This window comes from Schistocerca gregaria, chromosome 8, assembly GCF_023897955.1.
Source record: "Schistocerca gregaria isolate iqSchGreg1 chromosome 8, iqSchGreg1.2, whole genome shotgun sequence".
In the NCBI taxonomy this organism is placed as follows: domain Eukaryota; kingdom Metazoa; phylum Arthropoda; class Insecta; order Orthoptera; family Acrididae; genus Schistocerca; species Schistocerca gregaria.
Window position 1 is genome coordinate 168,399,776 of NC_064927.1, and position 24,832 is coordinate 168,424,607.

The 24,832-nt window shown below is 41.5% G+C and overlaps 1 protein-coding gene across 1 annotated transcript in view; it reads right to left on the bottom strand.

Moving 5' to 3' along the window:
* Window positions 1–24,832, bottom strand: part of LOC126284874 (fatty acyl-CoA reductase wat-like) — a 234,861-nt gene that overhangs the window by 121,541 nt on the left and 88,488 nt on the right. Inside the window, exon 3 of the mRNA XM_049984114.1 lies at window positions 6,660–6,908. Within this exon, the coding sequence (XP_049840071.1) occupies window positions 6,660–6,908 (249 nt within the window). The remainder of the gene's footprint in view (window positions 1–6,659; window positions 6,909–24,832) is intronic.

The following is a 24,832-nucleotide window of genomic DNA, read 5'->3' on the forward strand; positions in this document are numbered from 1 at the left end:
CACCCTATTAAGAACCATGCTCCAACTTCTGTAGTGTCCAGGGGACCATTATGAATCGCGATGACTTCAGTATAATTTTTGTCTTTGAATAAAAGTGTTATTTCTGTTCACACTGCATATTCCTTTCAGCTACCTCTTGTACTATACTGTAGCAGTTTTTCTATGCATAGTGCAAGTTCCATGGAGCTATTATAAATGGCAGTGACTCATCAGGCGAAATCTCTTGCGTTCTTAAGTAGTGCGCAGTAGTGATACAGGGTATAACTGGTATCAGGCGGAGATGTGACGTTCCACCACGGATCCAAACCGTTGCAGTGAAATGTAAGTACGTGGAATCGACACTTTCGCTTGGAACAATCTAACAAGACGCAGAAAAAGTACAGGACTAGAAATCTACATTACTATGAAGTGAATACCCTTAGCTTCATACAGGCGTTGATATACGTCAACGGGCACTGTCGAAAATGTGTGCTCCGACTGGGATTCGAACCCGGGATGTCCTGCATGTCAGACGCTCTGTCCATCTGAACCACCGAGGACACAGAGGATAGTGCGACTGCAGGGACTTATCTCTGGCACGCCTCCCGTGAGACCCTCATTCGCAACTCATTGTCCCGCACTATATTCATAGAGACCATGTCCATACTCATTACTCGCGGCTTTACTGCCGATTCCCGTAAGACTTCGGGCACTGTTTGTGCATTCGCACAGAAGAACATGATCAAATGGCCTGTGAGCTTTAATTATGTGGTGTCACCGCCAGACACCACACTTGCTATGTGGTAGCCTTTAAATCGGCCGCTGTCCGGTAGTATACGTCGGACCCGCGTGTCGCCACTATCAATGATTGCAGACCGAGCGCCGCCACACAGCAGGTCTAGAGAGACTTCCTAGCACTCGCCCCAGTTCTTCAGCCGCCTTTGCTAGCGATGGTTCACTGAATAAATACGCTCTCATTTGCCGAGACGATAGTAGCATAGCCTTCAGCTACGTAATTTGCTACGTCCTAGCAAGGCGCCATTATCAGTTTTTATTGATATTGTGTATCATGTACCGTCAAGATCGACGTTCGTCATTAATGGATTAAAGTTGAGAATTGCACCAGCTACGTCTGTTTTTCTCAATTCTAATTCCCTTGTCATGTTCCAGACCTCACGCCAGCCTGCGTGAGCTAAAACGCGAGCATTTCGGCCTCCTTTAGTAACACGGTGTTGGCTCTCCTGCCAACCACAACAAATTATATACACTCCTGGAAATTGAAATAAGAACACCGTGAATTCATTGTCCCAGGAAGGGGAAACTTTATTGACACATTCCTGGGGTCAGATACATCACATGATCACACTGACAGAACCACAGGCACTTAGACACACGCAACAGAGCATGCACAATGTCGGCACTAGTATAGTGTGACCACTGGCGACAAGATCGATGTACTGTGGAGACCTCACGCCCCACGTGTTGAGCAATTCGGCGGTACGTCCACCCGGCCTCCCGCATGCCCACTATACGCCCTCGCTCAAAGTCCGTCAACTGCACATACGGTTCACGTCCACGCTGTCGCGGCATGCTACCAGTGTCAATGACTGCGATGGAGCTCCGTATACCACGGCAAACTGGCTGACACTGACGGCGGCGGTGCACAAATGCTGTGCAGCTAGCGCCATTCGACGGCCAACACCGCGGTTCCTGGTGTGTCCGCTGTGCCGTGCGTGTGATCATTGCTTGTACAGCCCTCTCGCAGTGTCCGGAGCAAGTATGGTGGGTCTGACACACCGTTGTCAATGTGTTCTTTTTTCCATTTCCAGCAGTGTATCTCCAAAAGAATAGATACCATCTTCATATATAAATCTACATTATTGAACGACTTAACTGTGACGTGGTGCTAGTTGCTGGTTGCATATCTGACAGCTTCCAGGGGCAACAAAACTATTTTCAACATTTCATATCACTTTGGAACGAATTTAAAAATTTAAATACTGTCGTGACCTACTCATTCAGAGGCATAATCTCATGTTAAAAAGTTTAACAAGATAAGGCAAGTACTGAGTGGTTAAAATGAAACTACTCACGGAGGTCCAGTATGGCATGAAATTATCGTATGGCAGAGATACTTGGTCTATATTCACGGAATCGATTAACGCTGGAAAAAAATTACATCCAATTTTTGGCCATAAGGTGCAAATCTTGCGCTGAATGCAAGAAAGACATACAGAACTGTTTCTATATGTAATCGATTACTAACGAGAGCCGGTAGCGGTGGGCTAGCGGTTCTAGGCGCTCAGTCCGGAACCGCGCGACTGCTACGACCGCAGGTTCGAATCCTGCCTCGGGCATGGATGTGTGTGATGTCCTTAGGCTAGTTAGGTTTAAGTAGTTCTAAGTTCTAGGGGACTGATGACCACAGATGTTAAGTCCCATAGTGCTCAGAGCCATTTGAACCATTTTTATTAACGAGACGTTGATAGAAAAGGTCAGACAAATGAGGAAGGCATAATATTTGTTTTATTATTACAGCCGCTTACATAATTTGTTCAATACGAGGACGTGAGACGTCGACGAGATTCTGCATCCGTAAAGCGACGTGGTAAGTAGTTGCCCGTAGCAGTTCCGGTGGAATGTGAGCAATGGGTACTTGTATACCGGCCTAGAAGTCATGTAGAGACTGAACGTGTCCCTCGTAAACGCGTTCTTACGGATATACGCAGAGCCAAAACTCACATGTATTCAAATTAGGTGATCTTGCAGGCCATGCGCCTGGAAAACCTCTGGAGTTAACACGTATGTGGAAGGTAGCATTAAGCAGATCTTTTACTGAGCGAGCGACAGGAACTGTTGCATCATCTTGCATGAAAACAGTGGCTCCCACACGGTTGTGCTCTTACAAAGCAGGAATCACATGAATAAAGTGCTGCGCAAAGCGGTCTCGATAACGTGCATAAGTCATGGTACACCTAAAAGGTCGTCTGGGTGTATACTCTTCAGAGAAGAACGGGCGGAGAATAAACGTGCTTGTGAATCCACACCATACAGTCACAAATGGCAAGTGTGATGGCGCTCTTCTGGACACAACACGCTCTTTAACAGTGTCCCAAATTCGACATTTCTACGTATGCGCTACACCCAGTAGTGTAAAATGTACCTCGTCATTCCATGGAACACTGCCCGGCCACATGCCAACTTCTTCTGTCTGTACTGGAAACTGAAGAGCAAAATTAGAACGTTACTGTGGATCGTGAAGTTTTAGTTGCTGCACCGACTGGATTTTTCAGAGTGTCAAATAGACCGCAAACTTTCCGTACTGTTAATCGCAGGATGGACAATTCTCGTGACACTGCCCGAGCGCTAGCAATACCTGGGTCACGTGTTGCATTGCCAATTACAGTAACAGAAACCTCGTCAATAACTTCCAGCAGCACAGGACGCCTTCCTCTGCCAAATGCCACACCAAGTCCACTCGTATTTTAGAATTTCGTTATCATCTTGTTTAAACCATTTAACGACATCCAGCCTCTCCTCACACCCTTCAGTCGATGATACTCTCTCAGTGCAGCACTGTAATATTGCTGCAGTTCGCATAGAACAGTTTAAGTAATAGCGCACTGTCTCTCTTCTCGATGGCCATAAAGTTCATTCACATTGTGGATTGTCAAAATACAGCTTGAATGTCATACCATGATACAAACAGTGCTCAGCGTCATTGATGGTTACAATGTGTGTGTTTAAACAGTGTCTGTACCTTCACATTACAATGTCCTTTGGACATGTATACATGGCTGAAGGAACAGACATTGGTCTGACGATTACAGCTGTTGTAAATATTACGAAATGGATTGGCGCATATGCAAGTTTGAGTCGATTCTGCAAACATGCTCGCATAGCTGAAGTGGTTAAGACGACCTCTCGCAATAAGTGGTAAATCCAGGTTTCGAGTCCCAGTATGGCACAAAGCTTCATATATCACAAACAGATGTCAGTCCACTCTCAAAATGCGAATCCACTTCTTAATATTTAACACAGGACTTTGTGACGTGAAGATACAGGCACTGTGTAAACAGAGCATTGTAACTAACAAGTATTATTGATAAGGAAGACACTGGTACTATCAATTTACTTGCTTAAGATAAGTGCACTTACTTTTCAGTCCGTGTAAACAGCGTTTTAAACAGTGTATGTATAGTCACATCTGGACAACGATTCTATTCCTATGCTCACATGCAAAGGCTATCTCGGCTGCAGCATGGAGGACTCGCAACACAAAAAATTTACTAAAAAAAGTAGTTTTAATACTATAGTGGGTGCCCCTTTATAATCGTAAAGGAATCGCATGTCATTACTATTTATGAGCTTATTCAACGGATATGAAGTAGGTCAACGTTTGCCTTTCCCCACGTGAAATTCTCGGCGCATGGTCAAAGGCTAGTAAAAATTTTCAAAAGAATCGTTGACGGATTTTAAATGACTTTTGTTTCATAAACATTCGTTTCTTTCATACCTAATTGCATTCAACTCAGGACTCACAAAACGTGAAACATGTTCTCCTAAAATCGAGATCATTCTATGAACGCACATGTCACTTGTGATCACGAATAGCGGTGGAAAAAGTCATTTTCAAAATTGTTGTTGATCCCAAACAGGCTGCAGACTTCCATGTTTTAGCTTTACTTGATACTGAAACTGATATTTTAATGTAATTAAGTTATGGAGACATAAGTGCTATAAAGTGTAGGTGCAAAATCCATTATTCAATAAAATGTTTTAAAACTTAAAGCCCTATTATTTGGTAAAGATTTATATTTGAATTAAATATAGGAAAAAACTACTTGTTCGTGAGTCATAACATATTCACTTCCACACATCTAGAAGTACTACACCAGTGGTGAATGTAACACAAGGTGAGGTAATACTAATTCAGATGGAAACTTCAAAACCTTTATGTGTCCGTATTGACAAGAATTTAAGTTCAAAAAAGTTTGGAACTCTTTAAACAGCTTAGTTCAGCCATATTTGCATTTGAAGTAATGTAAATCTTAGCAAGAAACAAATTAGTATGCTGAAGTATTTTGCTTATATTCATCTAATAATGTCATATGACATAATGTTCTTGAGAAACTAATCTTGTAGCTATCTGTTTAAGGAGGTGCGCATTTTGGATACTTCTAGAGAGTATATATAATCCCACTACAGTTCGAAACGAACAATGATGTACATAATTACAGTACCAGATGAAAAAATAACACTTATTATGCCATATTAAGTTTGTTTTTAGCACAACAAATTTTTGATATCTTACCAATGATACAAAATGTCTGACAGACAGCAAATCTAAATTAGGAAAGAACTAAAATTTCATATTGATAACTCCATTTATTTAATGGAAGAATTTCTGTTTTTGTTATGTCAAAGATGTGTAGGGTAGGGATCACCAATTCACATCTATACAGAGTGTAATGCATACAAGTGTATATATTTCTATTGGTGACTGAGGTTGGTGTAATGAACTACATTTGCATATTAATAATTATAGTTGTTACAAGTCACATGTTTTTAGGTTGGGGAGTAACTCCATGTATGTGTGGCACAAGCAAGCCATTATTTCTTGTTTTCCCCTGGGCAGTAGTTTAGGTATTGACTTGCATGTGCATAGACACAAGAATGTTTATACTGACAGTTACCATTCACTTGAAGCCCAGGTGCAGCCATAAAGAAAACATTAAGTTGTAAACTTTATAAAGTGTATGTGGAAAGAATGTTCAACACAGAGAAAAAACAACCAACACACTGATGTGTGTATATATTAAGGTATCACATATAAAAATATCTGCACTTGTACCTGTTACACCCTATATTTTAAAAAAATAAAGTAAAAAACATTTTTAAGTTGTCAGTGTGTAGCTGTATCTACTCAATTATGAATGTGTAAGGTGAATGTAAAATGACTTGGATCCACGTCATTATGATTAATCATACAAATGATTTTTGAAACATGACAGTATCTAATTTTTGTTGTCTTCATTTGCCTTACAATCATATTGCTTATACTGAAAATACGGCATTTTTAGAACTCGAATACTGATTCTAGTATAGATGTGGATGTCAATTTTTTCTTTTTATTTTTAAAAAAATGCTATTCACATTTGTGGTAAAAAATTGTGTACAATATCTTAATGATTTGATTGTTTCTTTTTAAATTTACACCAATTCATTAAATTCAAACTGTGTATAGTACATGTTACACAATTAAACAATAAATCTTACAAGTAAGTTGTAGACTTTTAATTCGAAAATTGCTCTAGAAGGCTACATTTGGGCGTCAGCTGTCACCGAATTTCCCCAGTTAGTGCCTCCACGATAGTTTCAACTTAGGGGCCTACAGATCCTAAACACAGCCCACACTAACAGACATAAAAAATGGTTCAAATGACTCTGAGCACTATGTGACTTAACTTCTGAGATCACCAGTCTCCTTGAACTTAGAAGTACTTAAACCTAACTAACCTAACGACATCAAACACATCCATACCCGAGGCAGGATTCGAATCTGCGAGCGTAGCAGTCCCGCTGTTCCAGACTGTAGCGCCTAGAACCGCTCGGCCACACAGGCCAGCACAGACAGTTCATCATTACTCATTATGCAGAATATGAATACTAGCAGTCACCTTGAGGTTGGGCATGCGCTTGGCGAGGTTGATGACCTCACGAGTGGCAGCCACATTTGTGTTGGCAGCAATGCGCAGACTCTCATCAAAGCGCACAGTGGCGGCCACGTGGAAGACGACTGACACCTTGCTGGCCAGTTCTTCAGCGTCTGCCACACTGATTCCCAGCCCTGGCTGAGAGCAGTCCCCTGCTATAGGCACCACCTTGCTGATGTAGTCTGGGCAGGTCTTGCTTGTCTTGCTAAAGAACTGGTCAACAGCAAGAGAAGAACAGATAAATCCATTGCTTGTTTAAGTAATGTTTTGGCAAATTCCAAGTTTTAACACTGTATCTCAGATTTCTGAAACGAATTTTGCTAGCCACTCTTCGTATCATGTGACTTAGTAATAAGTTCAAAGTCTTTCTAAATGCATTTCCCGTTAAACTGTCAACCCCTATTTCATTCTATGACCAATTATTGGAAATTAATCAGCTTATCCTTTTGTAATAATTCCAAATATCGCTGCATAGTAATACTTTAGCCATACATAGGACTGACTGGAAGAACTGTTATAGTGTTATACAAAAATGAACTACTGCTATGTACTATGCAGTACTGTATAATATGACATTTACTGTAAGATGTATACCATATATATTAATGAAATATGTGCAGCCTACTACTCAGAACACTGTTATACAAAAATGAACAACTACTATACACTATGCAGTACTGTATAATATGACATTTACTGTAAGATGTGTACCATATATATATATATATAATATGTGCAGTCTACTATTCAAATATGTATTTTATTCTTACAAGTACTCACCCAATTTCATTTAGTCTTACTATACAAATATTGTGGTTACTTTATTCCCTTTTTGTTAAAGATAATATAATTTTGTATTTCTAGTATGATCAATTTTTCTTATTCACCTTATGTCAGTGTACTATGAAATGAAAATATCCTCAGTCAACATTACATTTTTATGTTTCTACTACAATCAACATTCATCTTAACATATTCATGTAATGAAAGGCTTTTCATATCATAACACTTGACGATCAGTTTTATCACTTTCATAATTTCATACTTCATATCCTTATTAAAATCCAAAGTTCCATCGTTACAAGCAAGTGAAAAAATATGCATTTCAGCAGCTTTTTTATAATTCTAGAAAATCATCCATTATTTCACATCAGACATCTGAGACTAACTTGAAAAAACAATATGAGCTGAAATACAAACAGATACATTGACAGAGAATGTAAATGTAAATGACACAAAGCACACCTTGAAAGCTCTGTTAATACATGAGGTGTGGAACTGAAATAATTATAGATGCTCAGAAAACTTGATAAATAATAAAGAAATTCTGAAGCAAGTGTTCAGATAATAAACAGATTATTACACAATCATGAAAAGCTGTTAGCTCATGAATAAAGCAATTCAAGAGCTGCAAGAACAACTAAAAATGAATATTATGATAAAGTTACAGACATTTAAAAAGAAAGGTGAACTGAAAATTCAATAGATTATTACAATCGTGAGAACATAACTTATGTATTTACAACCTTTCCACTGAATCGCTTATAATGCATCCCCTTAGAGAGAATGAATTAATTTCATATCCAGTTTTGTGAAAGAGAGTAATATCACCCTATACTGGAGGATTTTTGGTCTTTTGGACCAGACTTTGTATCAAAATGTACAAAATAAATCCTTATTCTGACTCTGGAGGAAAACAAGCATAATCTATAGAAAATTGTATGAAATTAAAGTTGTCATCAACCGTAAAGTCAGTTTGAACAACTCATTGGTTTACTATGCATAACCCTCTTAGAAGTGGTGTGCTATTGCCTTATGCCAACCTTTGATCTCACCCTGCCATACAATACAACGTGGACACCAAACCATGGCGCAACACGGCATTTTTCATTTTAATAAATAGTGCCAGATGTGAACGAAATGATGAGTTACATATAAAAATCCAAGAACTAATCAGGATGTATAGGATGTTTGGTTAACGCCGCCGAGTGAGATCACAGGTATTTTCTTCATGAGCTAAAACACCTTATTTACGAGAAAATAGTGCCAAATTTAAATTTTCTTTGTTTTATATACTGATGTAGTGTCCTTTCTTGTCACACAACTGAGTATTAGGGCCCCAGCAGGGCTTGTTCTTGAAAAAACTAGTTCTTTAGCTGAGGTTCCGACAATCCCGACATAACCGGAAATTTTGCCTGACATAAACACAAGAAAGCCTATATAAGTTTTCTTGATACTGCAAAATTCGTTTAAAAACGACTACTACTAGTTTCATCAGTGTCTATTGTCGCAATAAAAGTGTAATTAAACGTTTCTAAATCGTATTTAACTAACACATTTCGCATTGTTTACTAGTTAGATAGACGCGATCTAGGCCTAAATTTTCCGAATTATAAACGTTTAAAAACCTGACCAAATACACCTGATATCGTAAATTCTCTAAAATCAAATTAATTACAAATTCATTCTTCTGTCATTGTATCTCTAAATCAGTGCAAAAGAAATTAACCACTGCACATAAGACCTTTGTGTTGTTTTTTGTTTACACACAGCCAATCTCGCGTACTTGACAAATTTAAAATATTCTTTAAACTTAATTATTGTTTAGAAACTGACCAGGAGTGAGAAATGGGGGAGCTTTTATAGGGTAGTGAGTAGAGGAATTTGTTGACAATCTTTCAGGAAATATTTTCACTGGGGGGGGGGGGGGATGCAGTAGGAGTTGCAGAGTATGCTATAGGAATATTTTGATTGGGGAACAGGAAAGGAAAATCTGTGCCCCTCAGGCACAGTTGGAAGAAGTAAGTAAGGAACACATAAGGATCAAGGGAGATAGGGGGAGGAGAGTGGTAGGGAACTGGCAACTGGTAGGAGGATAGGAAGAAAGAGAACACGATATGGCAGTTTTATCATCAACACCAAAAACAGGTAACTACCACTGCCAGAGTTAAGTGGAGAAGAGCCTCAGGTAAAATGAGGAGCAGGAAATGTGCAGCACACTTCAACCGAGGCCAAGAAGCCTAGGAATGCACAAAGTGTTAGGAAGAAGAAAGTGCTGCTGCTAGGTAGTAGCCATGGGCGAAGTGTAGGCCCTCAGCTACAGGAAAGTTTAGGGGCAGCGTACCAGGCCACCAATATTTTCGATCCAAATGCAGGGCTATGCCATGTGACAGAGGACCTAGGGTCTGCATGACAGGACTTTACAAAAGAGGACCATGTAGTGATAGTGGGTGGGGCCGGAAGCAGTTTGGACAGGGATGGAGCATATGACATAGGTGGTGTGGTGACCAGGACAAGATACCTTCCCCGACTCATGGCACCAATGTACACTTTGTTGAGCTGTTCCGGCGTCACGATTGACCACACATTGATGGAGCTGTGAGGCAAATCAATGTGGGTTTAAGGATGTCTCTGAGGACAGCCAACTTAGCTCGTGTTTCTCTGGTGCCCGTCAGGACTATCAACAGATGGGGTTTCACTAGGCATGGCCTACACCTAAACAGGACTGGCAAGGGAAGATTGGTACAGCTGATTCATGAAAGTATAGGGGGTGGATCTCGAGCCACACATGGTCAAATACCTGTTGACATAGGTAGGAAAAGTAGGTTTTTTTTAGGATAAATCCAGACAACAGGTTCCCCAGCCTAAGTAGTATCTTCAGCACTTTAAAAATTACTGAAACAAGACAGGTTTTAACACCTGAAATATCACATATACCAGATGTCACAAAGAAAAACAAACCATTGGAAAGAGTAACATGGAGCACTTCACAGACTTAACAATCCTCCATCAAAACATGCAATCAATAAAAAATAAAATACAACTATTAGAAGTTGAGCTCCAATCTTTGAACTGCACAGTAGTTTGTATTACTGAGCACTGGTGTAGAGACACAGAAATCCAACATGTGGTATTAGCATTGTATGAAAAGGCAAATTCTTACTGCAGAACTACTTCAAGGGATGGAGGATATCGCATTTATATCAGAAAAGGAACGCAGTTCAAGTCAGGACATAACGTCAGTATCGTCAGTATAGACAAACACTTTCAAATATTAGCTATTGAACTAACAGGGCTTGATAATACCAAGAATTTAATCATTTTGTGCTTGTATAGATATCTCAGTGGTAGTGTAGGCACTTTTTTCAACAAGTTAACAAACGTTCTAGATAAATTCTGAAGTACAAAGGTAAACATAATTCTGTGTGGGGACATTAACATCAACAATAACATCATAAATGAATCCTGCAGCACCTTCATAAACATTCTTCAAAGTTTTGGCATGTCCCTAAAGATCAGTAGAAACAAGGGTCACCAGAACGAGTTCATCAGTAATTAACCTTGTGACCATAAATATGCATAGGGAAAAACGTGATGTTGAAGATCCAGGACTATCAGACCATCTCTGTCAAACAACAACAGTAAAGTCAGGCATCGAATCATTCCCTAAACTACAAGCCTGCAAACGACATCCATCAGAAATCAAAATAACAGATTTTTCAAAGGAACTAGAAAAACAAAACTTGGATTAAGTGTATAAGGAAACCAATGTGAATATGAAATTCTCTAAATTCTCCACATTGTTTAAATTGAACTTTGAAAAAGAATTTCCAAAAGTATGCCTGTCTGTACCAACAACCCACAAAAACAGATGGATAACAGCAGGTATTAAGAAATCCTCCCAAACACTTATACACCTCAGTTCTATGAAAAAGATTGGAATTGATCAAGAATTCTTAAATTTCTATCATAGATACAAAACGATCTACAGGAAGGTGCTGATTGCTGTGAAAAAGTCGTTTAATGACAAAATAATATATAATGCAGACAATAAAAGCAAAGCAGTCTGGGATGATATAAAAAAAGGAACTGGGGAGAGGGAAATAGATGCAGAATAACATAATGCTAAGGGAGGGGGATGAAGTAATAAATGATCCACAGCACTTAGTAAACTATGTAAAAGAGCATTTTTCAAGTGTTGCAGAGAAGTTACAGCAAAACGCCCCCAGCCAAATATAACACCTGTAAATAATCTTGCACTAAATGCAATGATGTTACTTACAACCACAGAGAATGAAGTCAGTAAAACAATTCAAAAACTAAAAAATAAAAAAATAGTAGGCTTAGATGAAGTACCAACGTGTGTACTGAAATAATGCATAGGGATTATACAAGTCCCCTTAACAAATATAATAAATGAATCCTTCACATCAGGGACATTTCCAGAGCACTTAAAACAGGCAAGAGTTGTACCTTTGCTTGAGAAAGGTAATGTAGAAGACATAGAAAATTACCAGCCCATTTCCCTGCTGTCAGCATACTCAAAAATAATACAAGCAATTATGAAAGACAGATTAATGAATTACCTGAATAAATACAATATTTTAAGCAAATCACAGTTTGCTTACTGAAGTGGCAAAAATACGGAGTCAGCCATAGTGGAATTCACAAAAGTTGTACTTGATGCCGGCCGCGGTGGTCTCGCGGTTCTAGGCGCTACAGTCTGGAACCGCGCGACTGCTGCGGTCGCAGGTTCGAATCCTGCCTCGGGCATGGATGTGTGTGATGTCCTTAGGTTAGTTAGGTTTAAGTAGTTCTAAGTTCTAGGGGACTGATGACCACAGCAGTTGAGTCCCATAGTGCTCAGAGCCATTTGAACCATTTGTACTTGATGCTCTTGATAAAGATGAGTGTGTCACAGGCATATTTTTGGGTCTTTCTAAGGAGTTTCATACAGTCGACCTCAAGATTCTATTAAATACATTAGAAGCATTAGGAATAAGAGGGATAGCTCACGACTGGTTTCGATCATACAGATAGAGTACAAAGAGTAGAGATAACACATACTTCAAGTAGATCTAAACATTTAGTAAAACACTTATCAGAACCAAAATATATTAACATAGCCGTTCTGCAAGGCTGCATATTAGGACCAATACTGTTCCTGATATACATCAATGGCCTTCCAAGTAGTGTTACACACAGTAAAAAAATCCTCTTTGCTGATGACAGCAGTATTATAGTCACTGAGAAAACAAGAGAACTTCTTGCCAAGAAAGCAAATGAAACTCTCAAGGAAGTTTATGATTGGTCAATAACTAATAAAGTGACAATGAACATAAAGAAATTTAATGCCATTAATTTCAGTTTGAAGAGGAAAAATGACAATGTTAAATTAAATGTAGCTGCAACCTCTATAGACTTTGTAACAAATGTAAAACTTCTAGGAATGAATATTGATTCTCAGTTGAAGTGGTGTGAACACACAAAGGTACTTGCAAACAAAATGTCATTAGGATGTTATTCCCCTAGAATCCTATCATTTACTCCTGGTATAAAGCACTCCGTCTTCAGGCCATGAGTGGCCTAACGGGACCATCCGACCATCATCTGTGTGTAATGTGCAGCGTCTTTTAGTTACATATTTTTCATATGTACACTCAATTCATAGCTACGGCATTCTGTTTTGGGGATCAAATGTACGAAATATGAACAGAATTTTCAAACGCCAGAAAAGAGCCATAAGAATAATAACCAAAAATACTAGTCAAGCTCACTGAAAAGATATGTTCAAAACACTGGGAATTTTAACTGCTCCATGTGAATACATTTACTAGTCAGCTGTACACATCAAAAATAACATTGGTAATTACTGCACAAACAGCCCTGTCCATGGCCATGGAACAAGAGCTAGACTCAATTTACATTTACGAAGAAAAAATAAACATAAAACTCAAAACAGCATTTTATACCAAGGAATAAAAATGTACAATAAATTACAAAAAGAGATTAAAGAAATTGCAAAAACACACTTACTTAAAAAGGTAGCTAAAAAGTACCTGTTATGCAATACATTTTATACATTGAAGGATTACATAGCTAAAACAGAGGTGGGGGTTTGATAAAAAACGTTATACAAATAAATAATAACAATAATGATTCTAAAATATCTAACATTACACTAACACCTTCACTTTATGTTTTTTTTTCCTTTCTAGAAATACTTACCCCCAAGCTATGCATGGCACAATACTAACACCACTTCCTCTTTCTGAGCTCAACATCTCAGTCATTATGAAGGGATGCTGACTCAGTTTTTCAGGATAGAAAATGGGAAGTTGTGGTACAGAAAATGGCCCAGAGATCACCTGTGTGTGTGTGTGTGTGTGTGTGTGTGTGTGCGTGTGTGTGTATGCAGTCACTGATAGTGAGATATGAGTGAACAGTGTGGCATTACATTATTTAATAAGTTATTTGTAAAAAAAGTATTGTATACCAGGCCTTGTCACCGTGGCTACACCGTTTCCTGTGAGAGCACCTAAGTTAAGCGCTGTCATGCGTGGTCTGCACTGGGATGGGTGACTATCCAGGGTGCCATGCGCTGTTGCTGTTTTTTGGGGTGCACTCAGCCTCGTGATGCCAATTGAGGAGCTACTGGACCGAATAGTAGCGGTTTCGGTCATGAATACCGTCTTATGACCCCGAGAGCGGTGTGCTGACCCCACGCCCCTCCTATCCGCATCCTCCACCGAGGATGACACGGTGGTCGGATGGTCCCGTTAGGCCACTCGTGGCCTGAAGACGGAGTGCTTTATACCAGGAGTAAATCTAATGAGTATCTCTAACTAGAAGTCTGTAAATACATGTTTATACGAATTACCTTATTTTAAACTGATCTAAATTTGTAAATACGTTCTATATCCTTGTAAAACGATATCTACATATGAATAAAGCTGTTACAGAATTTGACATGATATCCCTCAGGATCACAGCCAGCAATACGTAAGTAGAAAGTAGAGGACAATGCAGCAAGCAAACTGTCCTAATAAACGTAAGTCCATAAGCAACTGGTTTCTCTGATACGGCATATTATGATGGAAAACATAAACACCTAATAACAGAGGGTAAAATACAGCACGTCTCCTTGTCGAGGTCTGCACACATTTTGAATTCCCCGCCAAGTTCAAAATACTTGGACAAACGTCCACAACGCGTTCCAAGAGTTCAAAGACGCTACCAAGAGGGCTGTAAAAATTCCAAGGCTTTTATATATCCTCACAAAAAAATCCAATGGGTTAACGTTGTAGGTCCTGTGTGGCGATCGTATTGGTGAGCCACGACTGATAACACCCGCTGTCGAAGGTCCATGGTACATATTCCCGAACAGTGACATGGATGTGTGCTGATTCACTATGCATATGTCACAAACGGAGCATCATCCAAAGAGTCGATTATTTGTGTTGGAGGAAAGAGTGTATGTCAGACTAGTAAGTCGACGAGATTGGGTACGTGGTCTTATCGATCGATCATCGACAACACTTGCCCAAATTCACAGAAAATTCTCCGCTGAGATACAGTCTCAAAGGTACTAAGCGATTTCTTACTATCGCAAACGTGCGTGTTGTGAATATTTATGTATACCTTCTCAGATAAAGGACGCACGAAGCATGAAGACAAGCAGTAAAAACTCTCACCATGTGCGGGCCGGCATTATAGTGCTGAAATGTAAGTCTATGATGGCTTGCCATGAAGGATAACAAAATGGGACATAGAAATCGTTGATGTATCACTATGCTGTAAGGGTGCTGCATACTACATTCGAAGGGGTCCTGATTTGAAAAGAAATGGCACCTCATACTATCACTCCTGGCTATATGACAGGCGATAATGAGTTTGGTACCTCATCAGTGTTTGGGGTTCCTCCTGACACGTCATCGGCGTGGAATCTCGTTAAGTGTAGTATAAATGTGAGTTCTGCTTCGAACTGACCCCGAAGATAAGCGAAGATGTGTCTGGAGGCGTCCCAGACGGCGGTAGGATACCAACCCGACCGTCGCCTGCCATATGGCGCGACAACCTGGGTCGATGGTCTGGGGTGCAAATTCTTTTCATAGCAAGACCCTTTTGGAAGTCATCTGCCACACCCTTACAGCACAACGTACGTCGACGATATTATATGTCCCGTTTCTCGGCCTTCGTGCAAGCCATCCTGGTCTTACATTACAGCAAAATAATGCCCGTCTGGACTCGGCGAGAGTTTCTGCTCCTTGTCTACGTTGTTGCCAAACCTTACGTTGGCCAGCAATGTTGTCGGATTTCTCCCCAATTAAGAATGTTGGGAAGATTGTGGGAAAGGTCTTCCAACCAGCTCAGGATTTTGACTATCTAACGCGCCAGTTGGACAGAATTTGATATGATATCCCTCAGGAGGACAGCCAACAATTCTATCAATGAATGCCAAAGCCGAATAACTGCTAGAATAAGTGCCAGAAATGGACCAAGCGTTTTTGACTTGCTGAATCTTTAAAGCTCCGATTTTCTGAAATTGTAATCATATGTTTGTGTGTTCATGTACAATACATCTACCGATTTTCGTCCATTCGGATAATTCCTTCGTTGTGCATCGTTTTCACTTTTGCTTTTTTTTCCCTTAGAGTGTGGCAAGTGCACGGGGAACTGAGGCTCATTCCTCCGTTGTGTGATGCTCCTTTGGCAAAAGGTAGCCCAGGCTGGAAAGTCAGGTGCGGCGAGGGCTTGCACACTTGCACTGTATAACTGTCCCTCATTTAAGACCCACCATGTAGTGTTGGATGAAAAGCATTCTGCTGCAGCAGTCCTCCTGATACTTGGGCTCAGCACTGCGCTCATTTGTCGCAATATGCACTCCCCCAATATAGTGTCGACACTGTTCTTGGTCCACCAGCACTCTGAAATCTGTGTTTAAATGAACCTGTTTTCCGCTGGTGATGATGCGAGCTAATGAGCATACTCCTGTCTATCCGTCTTCTTTGAGCGGTTCTAAGTGCTTTAGTCCGGAACCACGCGGCTGCTACGGTCACAGGTTCGAATCCTGCCTCGGGCATGAATCTGTATGATGTTCTTAGGTTAGTTAGATTTAAGTAGTTCTACGTCTAGGGGACTGATGACCTCAGATGGTAAGTCCCATGGTGTTTAGAGCCATTTGAACCTTCTTTTTTATTACAGTAACCTTTGTGATTCAATCGCGCTGCCTCGCAAATCTTGATGTCAACCATTTCTTCGATGAAAATGTGAGTGTGTCCATGGCAAACGCTTCCACTGGCACATGTGAACACAGAATGCGCTGTTCACAGGAGGAACTAGTACCTGGAACATAAAGCCGTGTTTATGCTGTTTTCTTGTTGCTTCATTATCACCGGCAAAGCTCGGAACCTAAACTCTGACTGGTTGCTTCGAGGTCACTCTCTACGTCACACCAATTAAAGTAACGTGCTTGACTAACTGACAGCGAAGTGTCAGCAGTGAAGCTGTAGTATAAAAATAACTTTAGGCATTAACATTGTTGTAACATTGGCATGACTGTACTTGTGCATACGTCGTACTGGGGGGGGGGGGGGGGGGAGGGGGTGCTATCGATTTCCAGATCTATGTTTATTTGTATTGTTTACTTGTTTCATTGACGTCTACTCGCCCCTTTTGTTTGTATCTGTAATATTCAAACACTGTGTATAAATTAATTAGTCTAAAACTGGGGTGTTTTAGCAAGTTCATAAACTAATTTCCAATGTTGTTAATATATAATCCAAAATGAATTAGTAATTTATACAGACTGTTCAGGTAATCTATAAATCAGGCCCAGATTATTCATATTTCTTATGAAGATTCAACATACTCCACACCTGGGCTCCAAAACGTTTCCTCTGACAGAACACATTGATAATCCTGGTACTTTGATGGAAGACCTCGTTTACTTTAAAAGTGAATAAAATATTATAAAATGAGAAAAACTTGTTTTATTCAGTGATTAATTTAATTTTAATTCGTAACTAATAACATAGAAATTTAAAGACGTAAGCTGGAAGTTGCCCTTCCCATGACAGAATGTGGACACCCATTCTGTGCTCTGAGGAGATGATGACCAATCGACCTTTGGGAGTGCACCACTCAGCCCTCCAAGAGTCCCTTTTCAGTATCGCCTTCGACTTACTATATTCATGTGGCTTCTCGCCACCAACCCGTATCGCTTGATCCATTCAAGCACAGAATTCACCTTGTCACCTGATCCGACCTTCAATAGAAGGGATGGCCCCTTAACTTAATCCCTGATAATCTATGTGTCAGCTCTCCTATGAGCAGTTCCAGTGCGATGGCTAAAAAATCATGGAGAATGGACATCCTTGTCGAAGCTAATGCCGGAGTGGCGAGCAACCCAATGCATATCCATTTACCAGTACGTGGGCTGATGCTCCTCGTAAGAAGCGCAAAATTACGTTGATGAAGTCAGACAGGAAGCGCATGCGGGCCAGAATTGTCATTAGAAGCTTATGATGCACTCTGTCAAGAGCGTGGTCGAAGTCAGTTGACATATTAGCGGCTCGAAGGTGACAGAACGCGACGAGAGCTATCAAATCCCTACATTCACCAATAGCTGTTTGCGTGTTGGTCTCTCTTCCTTGTATCATTTTCTCATTTGAGGGGATTAGAAGTATGAGCTTCTTTATGCGTGCTGCCAGGAGCTGCGAAAGGAGCTTACACTCCAAATTTAACGTTGTTATTGGGCATTAATCCTCGATCGACCGACCTCTTGAAATATGAGTAATCCATCAGTGAAGGCAAGTGACACGCAAAAACCGTGGCACATCGTCTCTCGGTACATGGTCATCCAGCGTGGCATCATCAAAATGTGGAAAGCTGTGACCCGGGTGACTTGCTAAGTGCACTCTAATCTATTTCAATGTCGTCTTGCGCAATCTTCGCTAAAAGCGACGATATTACTGTGTCGCCGATGGTGCGTGACACGCGATGCAAAATGTCGTTATCGACCCATTCCTTTATATTCTCCTCCTAGTAGAAACGTCGATAATAATCTGCAAAGATTCCCGCAATGGCTGTCTGGATGGTTAAGTTTTGACTAGCCTACAAAGTGAGGTCCTTTATTAGCTGCCTTCGGTGTCGACGGCTATCAAGCGTGATGTCGTTCATAGATGGAATTTCGCTGCTGGCTCGGTCTGCACGCAGCAACCGCTTAGCAACCTCCTCCAGTTTTCGCTGCATAAGAAACAAAACTTTGGCTATAATTCAGCTGCTTGCCATCTTTCGCTGTGGTAACGGCAGGTGGGATGCGAGTTCGCAAAGCATCGTGCAATAAAAGTCCAGAGTATGATGATGCCATGCGGCGACATCATTTCAATAAAGTATCAGTGCCCACTGAAACGCTGGTTTTGCACATTCCATCCACCATGCTATCGTTGAAGGGTATCGTCAAAGACGGCTTTTGCATACCGCCAACGTGGCGGCGATAATCTGGTGGCATTCATCTTCCCCACTGTCGCACCATACACTCTGTTGCTGGTGGGTGACCGTGCATATAAAGGCACTATGGTCTGAGAAGACAAGCAGTCACCGTTTGGCGTCCAACACTCCTGGCACAAGATCATGTAAGACAAAGATGAATTAAACTGGCTGGCTAGGCGGCTAGTAAGGTAAGTGTGCCCGGGGTGGTCACCTTGCACTTTCTCCCAAGTATCAATGAGATGCAGGTCTCTCAACAGTATCTGGAGCTCCTGACAAAGCGAAAAGTGTGGGACCTGATCTTTGGTGTGGAGCACACAATTAAAATTGCCACCGAAGGTACACTGAACGTAGCGACTAAAACAGAGAGAGATGATTTCCTTTGAGTAAAGCTGCAATCCTTCGCGTAATTTGTTGGTCTCTGACTGAATTGAGGTAAGTCACATCTTCGATATCAGTACTGTCGCTCACTAGTATCGGTGTTTTGCGGCCAGCCTGATAACCTTGTGTCATGTATGTCGCATAACCATAGAAGTCAGGAATATCTGATGCGCAAAACATCGCTCACCGCAGATGGATCTTCGCCGCTGTTCCAGTCATACTGCCGGCCGCGGTGGTCTCGCGGTTCTAGGCGCGCAGTCCGGAACCGTGCGTCTGCTACGGTCGCAGGTTCGAATCCTGCCTCGGGCATGGATGTGTGTGATGTCCTTAGGTTAGTTAGGTTTAAGTAGTTCTAAGTTCTAGGGGACTGATGACCACAGCAGTTGAGTCCCATAGTGCTCAGAGCAATTTGAACCAGTCATACTGACGTCAATTGCGGCAGTACAATAAGCCTGTCATCGATCTACGGGTTCAAGCTATTCGCTAGGTCGGAAATGTCCATCGAGTGTCAAGCTGTGGCATCACCTCTGAACTTCACCCACACCTTAGACAGAACTGTTCCTAAAGTGCTGGTGTCATCGGTGCGGACAATGTCGATGTAACTTGCGAGGCGTCATCGTCCTTCCACCAAGCTATTGAACACAGAGAAATCCTCCCTCATTCGGATGTGATCATATAACTGGGAATTACATTTACACACGATGCACCCTGCATGGCTACCGTGATCTATAGACATCTCCTGCAGGCTGCACGCATAAGAGTCCACCAGAATCTACGTCGACACGTACACGTCGTATAGAGTATTTTAACCTTCATGTGACGACGAAGTTGATACACAAGGATCAGTTCTACCACTACTTAAAGCAATGACTTGCAGACAGCAGGTGGTGTTTGAATATTGCCTCACTGCTGGTTTCCTATTTAAAGTCTATTATTAAAAATGACAGTCACAATCGCATTATTTATTTTGCCGCCAACGGGTTTCAACCCGCGATGGGGTCATCTTCGTGGCAATTTACACTATTTGGTCGCTCGCTGGAATCGTCAATCTGCCTGTGCACGGTTCATCATGCGTTTTTGACTATCATTTTAAATAATTGATTATAAGTAAACTAATCGATGTTATCTCCACACAAATATGTTGTCTAAATATTTAAAGTCTGCTGCGACATCTTCGCCCTCCCTCCGCCTGTGAGTGGACTAGGATTTACATATGTACAAGCGAGATCTGCAGGCTTTTATATGTGCACAATGGCGAAACTGTGAACTCATCACCTAGTCTCGCTTATGGGCAGTCTGCTAGAGGAACATGCCTGCATCCATCCTGCCAACTTCTACGATTGTGAAAATCGCTTCTTTTCCAGATCTCGGCATCCATACTCGAATATACTGGGTATTAAAATTGCTACACCAAGAAGAAATGCAGATGATAAACGGGTACTCATTGGACAAATGTATTATATTAGAATTGACATGTGATTACATTCTCACGCAATTTGGGTGCATAGTTCCTGTGAAATCAGTACCCAGAACAACCACCTCTGGCCGTAATAACGGCCTTGATACGCCTGGGAATTGAGTCAAACAGACCTTGGATGGCGTGTACACTTACAGCTGCCCATGCAGCTTCAACACGATACCACAGTTCATCAAGAGTAGTGACTGGCGTAATGTGACGAGCCAGTTGCTCGGCTACCATTGACCAGACGTTTTCAATTCGTGAGAGATCTGGAGAATGTGTTGGCCAGGGCAGTAGTACAACATTTTCTGTATCCAGAAAGGCCCGTACAGGAACTGCAACATGCCGTCGTGCTGAAATGTAGGGTTTGCGCAGGGATCGAATGAAGGATAGAGCCATGGGTCGTAACACATGTGAAATGAAACGTCCACTGTTCAAAGTGCCGTCAATGCGAACAAGAGATGACCGAGACGTGTAACCAATGGCACCCATACCATCACGTCGGGTGATACACCAGTATGGCGATGACGAGTACACGCTTCCAATGTGCTTTCACCGCTATGTCGTCAAACACGGATGCGACCATCATGATGCTGTAACCAGTATCCGAAAAAAATGACGTTTTGCCATTCGTGCACCCAAGTTCATCGTTGAGTACACCTTCACAGGCGCTCCTGTCTGTGATGCAGCGTCAAGGGTAACCGGAGCCATGGTCTCCTAACTGATAGTCCATGTTGCTGCAAACGTCCCCATCTGTTGACTCAGGTATCGAGACGTGGCTGCAAGATCCGTTACAGCCATGCGGATAAGATGCCTGTCATCTCGACTGCTAGTGATACGAGGCCGTTGGGATCCAGGACGGCGTTCCGTATTACCCTCCTGAACCCACCGATTCCATATTCTGTTAACAGTCATTGGATATCGACCAACGCGAGCAACAATGTGGCGATATCATAAACCGCAATCGCGATAGGCTACAATCCGACCTTTATCAAAGTCGGAAATGTGATGGTACGCACCTCTCCTCCTTACACGAGGCATCACAACAACGTTTCACCAGGCAACGCCGGTCAACTGCTGTTTGTGTTTGAGAAATCGGTTGGAAACTTTCCTCATGTCAGCACGTTGTAGGTGTCGCCACCGGCGCCACCCTGGTGTGAATGCTCTGAAAAGCTAATCATTTGCATATCACAGCATCTTCTTCCTGTGGATTAAATTTCGCGTCTGTAGCATATCATCTTAGTGGTGTAGCAATTTTAATGGTCAGTAGTGTAGTTATGCGCTATCTGATCACTCAAGCTCCAAAAGCCAGAGACCTCTATCGTTTGCTGCTGAGATCCATCCCTCTTAGTGTTACTGAGAGTGAGTCTGGCCACATTAAGACCTGTGGTGTGGAGAGCAGTCCAACAGTTCTTTCTTTCTACAAGGGTATGAGCCAAATGGTACCATATGGGCAACCAGAAATACATGACAAATACGGGTTGCATACTATTGGATTCTCCCCTCTGCCCACAGATCCAGCTCCCGAGCACTGATAAACATCGTTAAGGATGTGGAACAGTATTTGGCGTGTGGATGCTGATTACAGAATATCCTCACCAGTTACCATCGTGCCCCACATCATACGATTGACCCACGGCTTCTCTCAATCCTAGAGAACACTTATTTCCCAGCTGCTAAGTCACAATCTCTCACGTTGTTTAAAGGTATGTCCACTTAGCACTTATTCTGCGACGTTGAGATGGTTCTTAACTATGGGCAATATCTCCATATAATCATAACACACTTGTGCACACTCCTATCTATCGACAACTCTTGGCAAATTATTTGTGCAGTGTCTTCGTAAATGCGCCTCACAGTTGGGGAGTACTGCGCGGAGGACGACCCCGTAATGGACCTTGACACGAGTCGAAACGGGTGTCAACTTGTTACCAATGAACATTGTCCGCAGACGGGGCGCGCGTGAGATATGGTGTGCAGCATTAGCCTCTCATCGTTCTTTTCATTTCCTTTGACCATGTGGTCGTTTTTTTAGAAATATACTTGTAGGAATTTCCATTCTCTTGTTTTGTCTTACAAGTTTTGAATACACTCGTGTGTTGGAAGACAGACACATGAAGTAAATTTGATAAAAAAAAAATTATTTCATGTTGAGATGATTTATGTTATTTAATTTGTTTCCAATACCTCCTTGCTAAAAGATACAATTTGTATTAAAATTATACACCAAATTTTGGAGTTGAAGAATAAAAAAATTAGTTAACTAAAACTAAAAAATAAATAAATAAATAAAATTGGATGCTTTCAGGGACTGAAAGAGGGAAGCATCATGGCCAGGCCTCAGGTTTCGACCGACCCCTGCCCACCCTCTCTTCAAAAGCTGGCTGCTCATCTTTATTCCACCTCAAAAAAATAAAAAGGAAATATTAGTTGCGCTGGCAAATAGTAACAATGTACAGTCCAGGGATCGACGGTTCAAAACAAAAAAAAAAAAGGTAGTAGGTTCATGTCTTGCTAACTGCTACGTTTTTTCATCTTAGAACTGTTAATATATTCTGGAAGCAAAAAAATTTTAAAAAATTAAATCCGTAGCTTTGTAGAATGGTAATCCAGTCTAGTTCAGTGGTCAAGGGTTCAAGCTTCACTCCGGCCGTTCGTTTTCTTCGTTTAAGTTGGAATACCTACATATTTTAAATGTAAAATTCATCAAAAAAATTTTTTTTTAAAAAAAGGAAAAGGTTCCGAATTTGAGTCTCGGTCCGGCACACTGTTTTACCGAGTGAAGTGGCGCAGTGGTTAGCACACTGGACTTGCGTTCGGGAGGACGACGGTTCAAACCCGCGTCTGGTCATCCTGATTTAGGTTTTCCGTGATTTCCCTAAATCGCTTGAGGCAAATGCCGGGATGGTTCCTTTGAAAGGTCGCGGCCGACGTCTTTCCCTATCCTCCCTTATCCTATGGCATAGGTGACCTCGTTGTTTGGTCCCCTCTTCCCGAATCAACCAATCACACAGTTATGCCATCTGCCAAGAAATTTCATTTCAGCGCCCACTCCACTGCATAGTGGAAATTTCATTGTGTAAATTATTTAAGGCCTTCAAAGACAATTAATGAAAATCTTTAAATTACACCGTCATTGAGGAATTAATTTCTGTTAATTCGTTCATTTCTTTGCTAATAATCTCCTCCCGCAGCACATTCATTGTAGTCCATGCTTGCCCATTCACTCGCTCGAATTTGAAATCGTGGCAAACATCGAAGTTGATGACAGGTGGCCGGGAAATATTCTGTGGAGCAACGAGACACATTTCAAATTATAAGGTGCAATGAATACAGAGCAGTGCCTAACACAGGTTACTATTAAACAGCGTGTTGTGCACGAGGAGGGATTGCACTCACCGTATGTGACTGTGTGATGTGGATACACAAGCGCCTTAATTCTCAGACCGTTCTTCTTTCAGAAACCTTACAATTGCAGATTTAAATTTGCTTTTTAAATGTAGAGAAGACAAAAGAAGGCATTCATAGGGGATGGTACGTTAACACTTGACAGACGAGAATCTAACTGACGAGGGAGGGAACAACTTTCTTGGCAGTGCTGTGTTGACTTCCTATCGTGAGAATTAAAGGCAACACACGAAATTTAAGAAATTTGTTTCAAAGTAATTTGACTGAGCGGAGAAGAGACGTGAGCTAGCCAGTGGGGTGTAGGGTCAAGCCAAAACAGAAATCTTTACAGAACGCCAGAAGGGAGATCGTTCTAAGGCGTGACGACTTCGAGACACCAAAGGAGGCACTTGACTGAGAAACCAGGGAATAGGCACTTTGCTTGGAAAAGATATATTAGGAACCTGATGATATGTGAGTTCTTCACGTCACTGCCACCAGCGCCGGACATCGGGCTGTGGTCTCTACCAAAAGACACGCACCGCCGGCTGCAACCACGCCGCCTTCCAGGAGATGCTGCCATCGGACTCTAGCGTGCGTTCAGTCGCGCCACCAGCAACCTAATAACTGCCCGATTAAA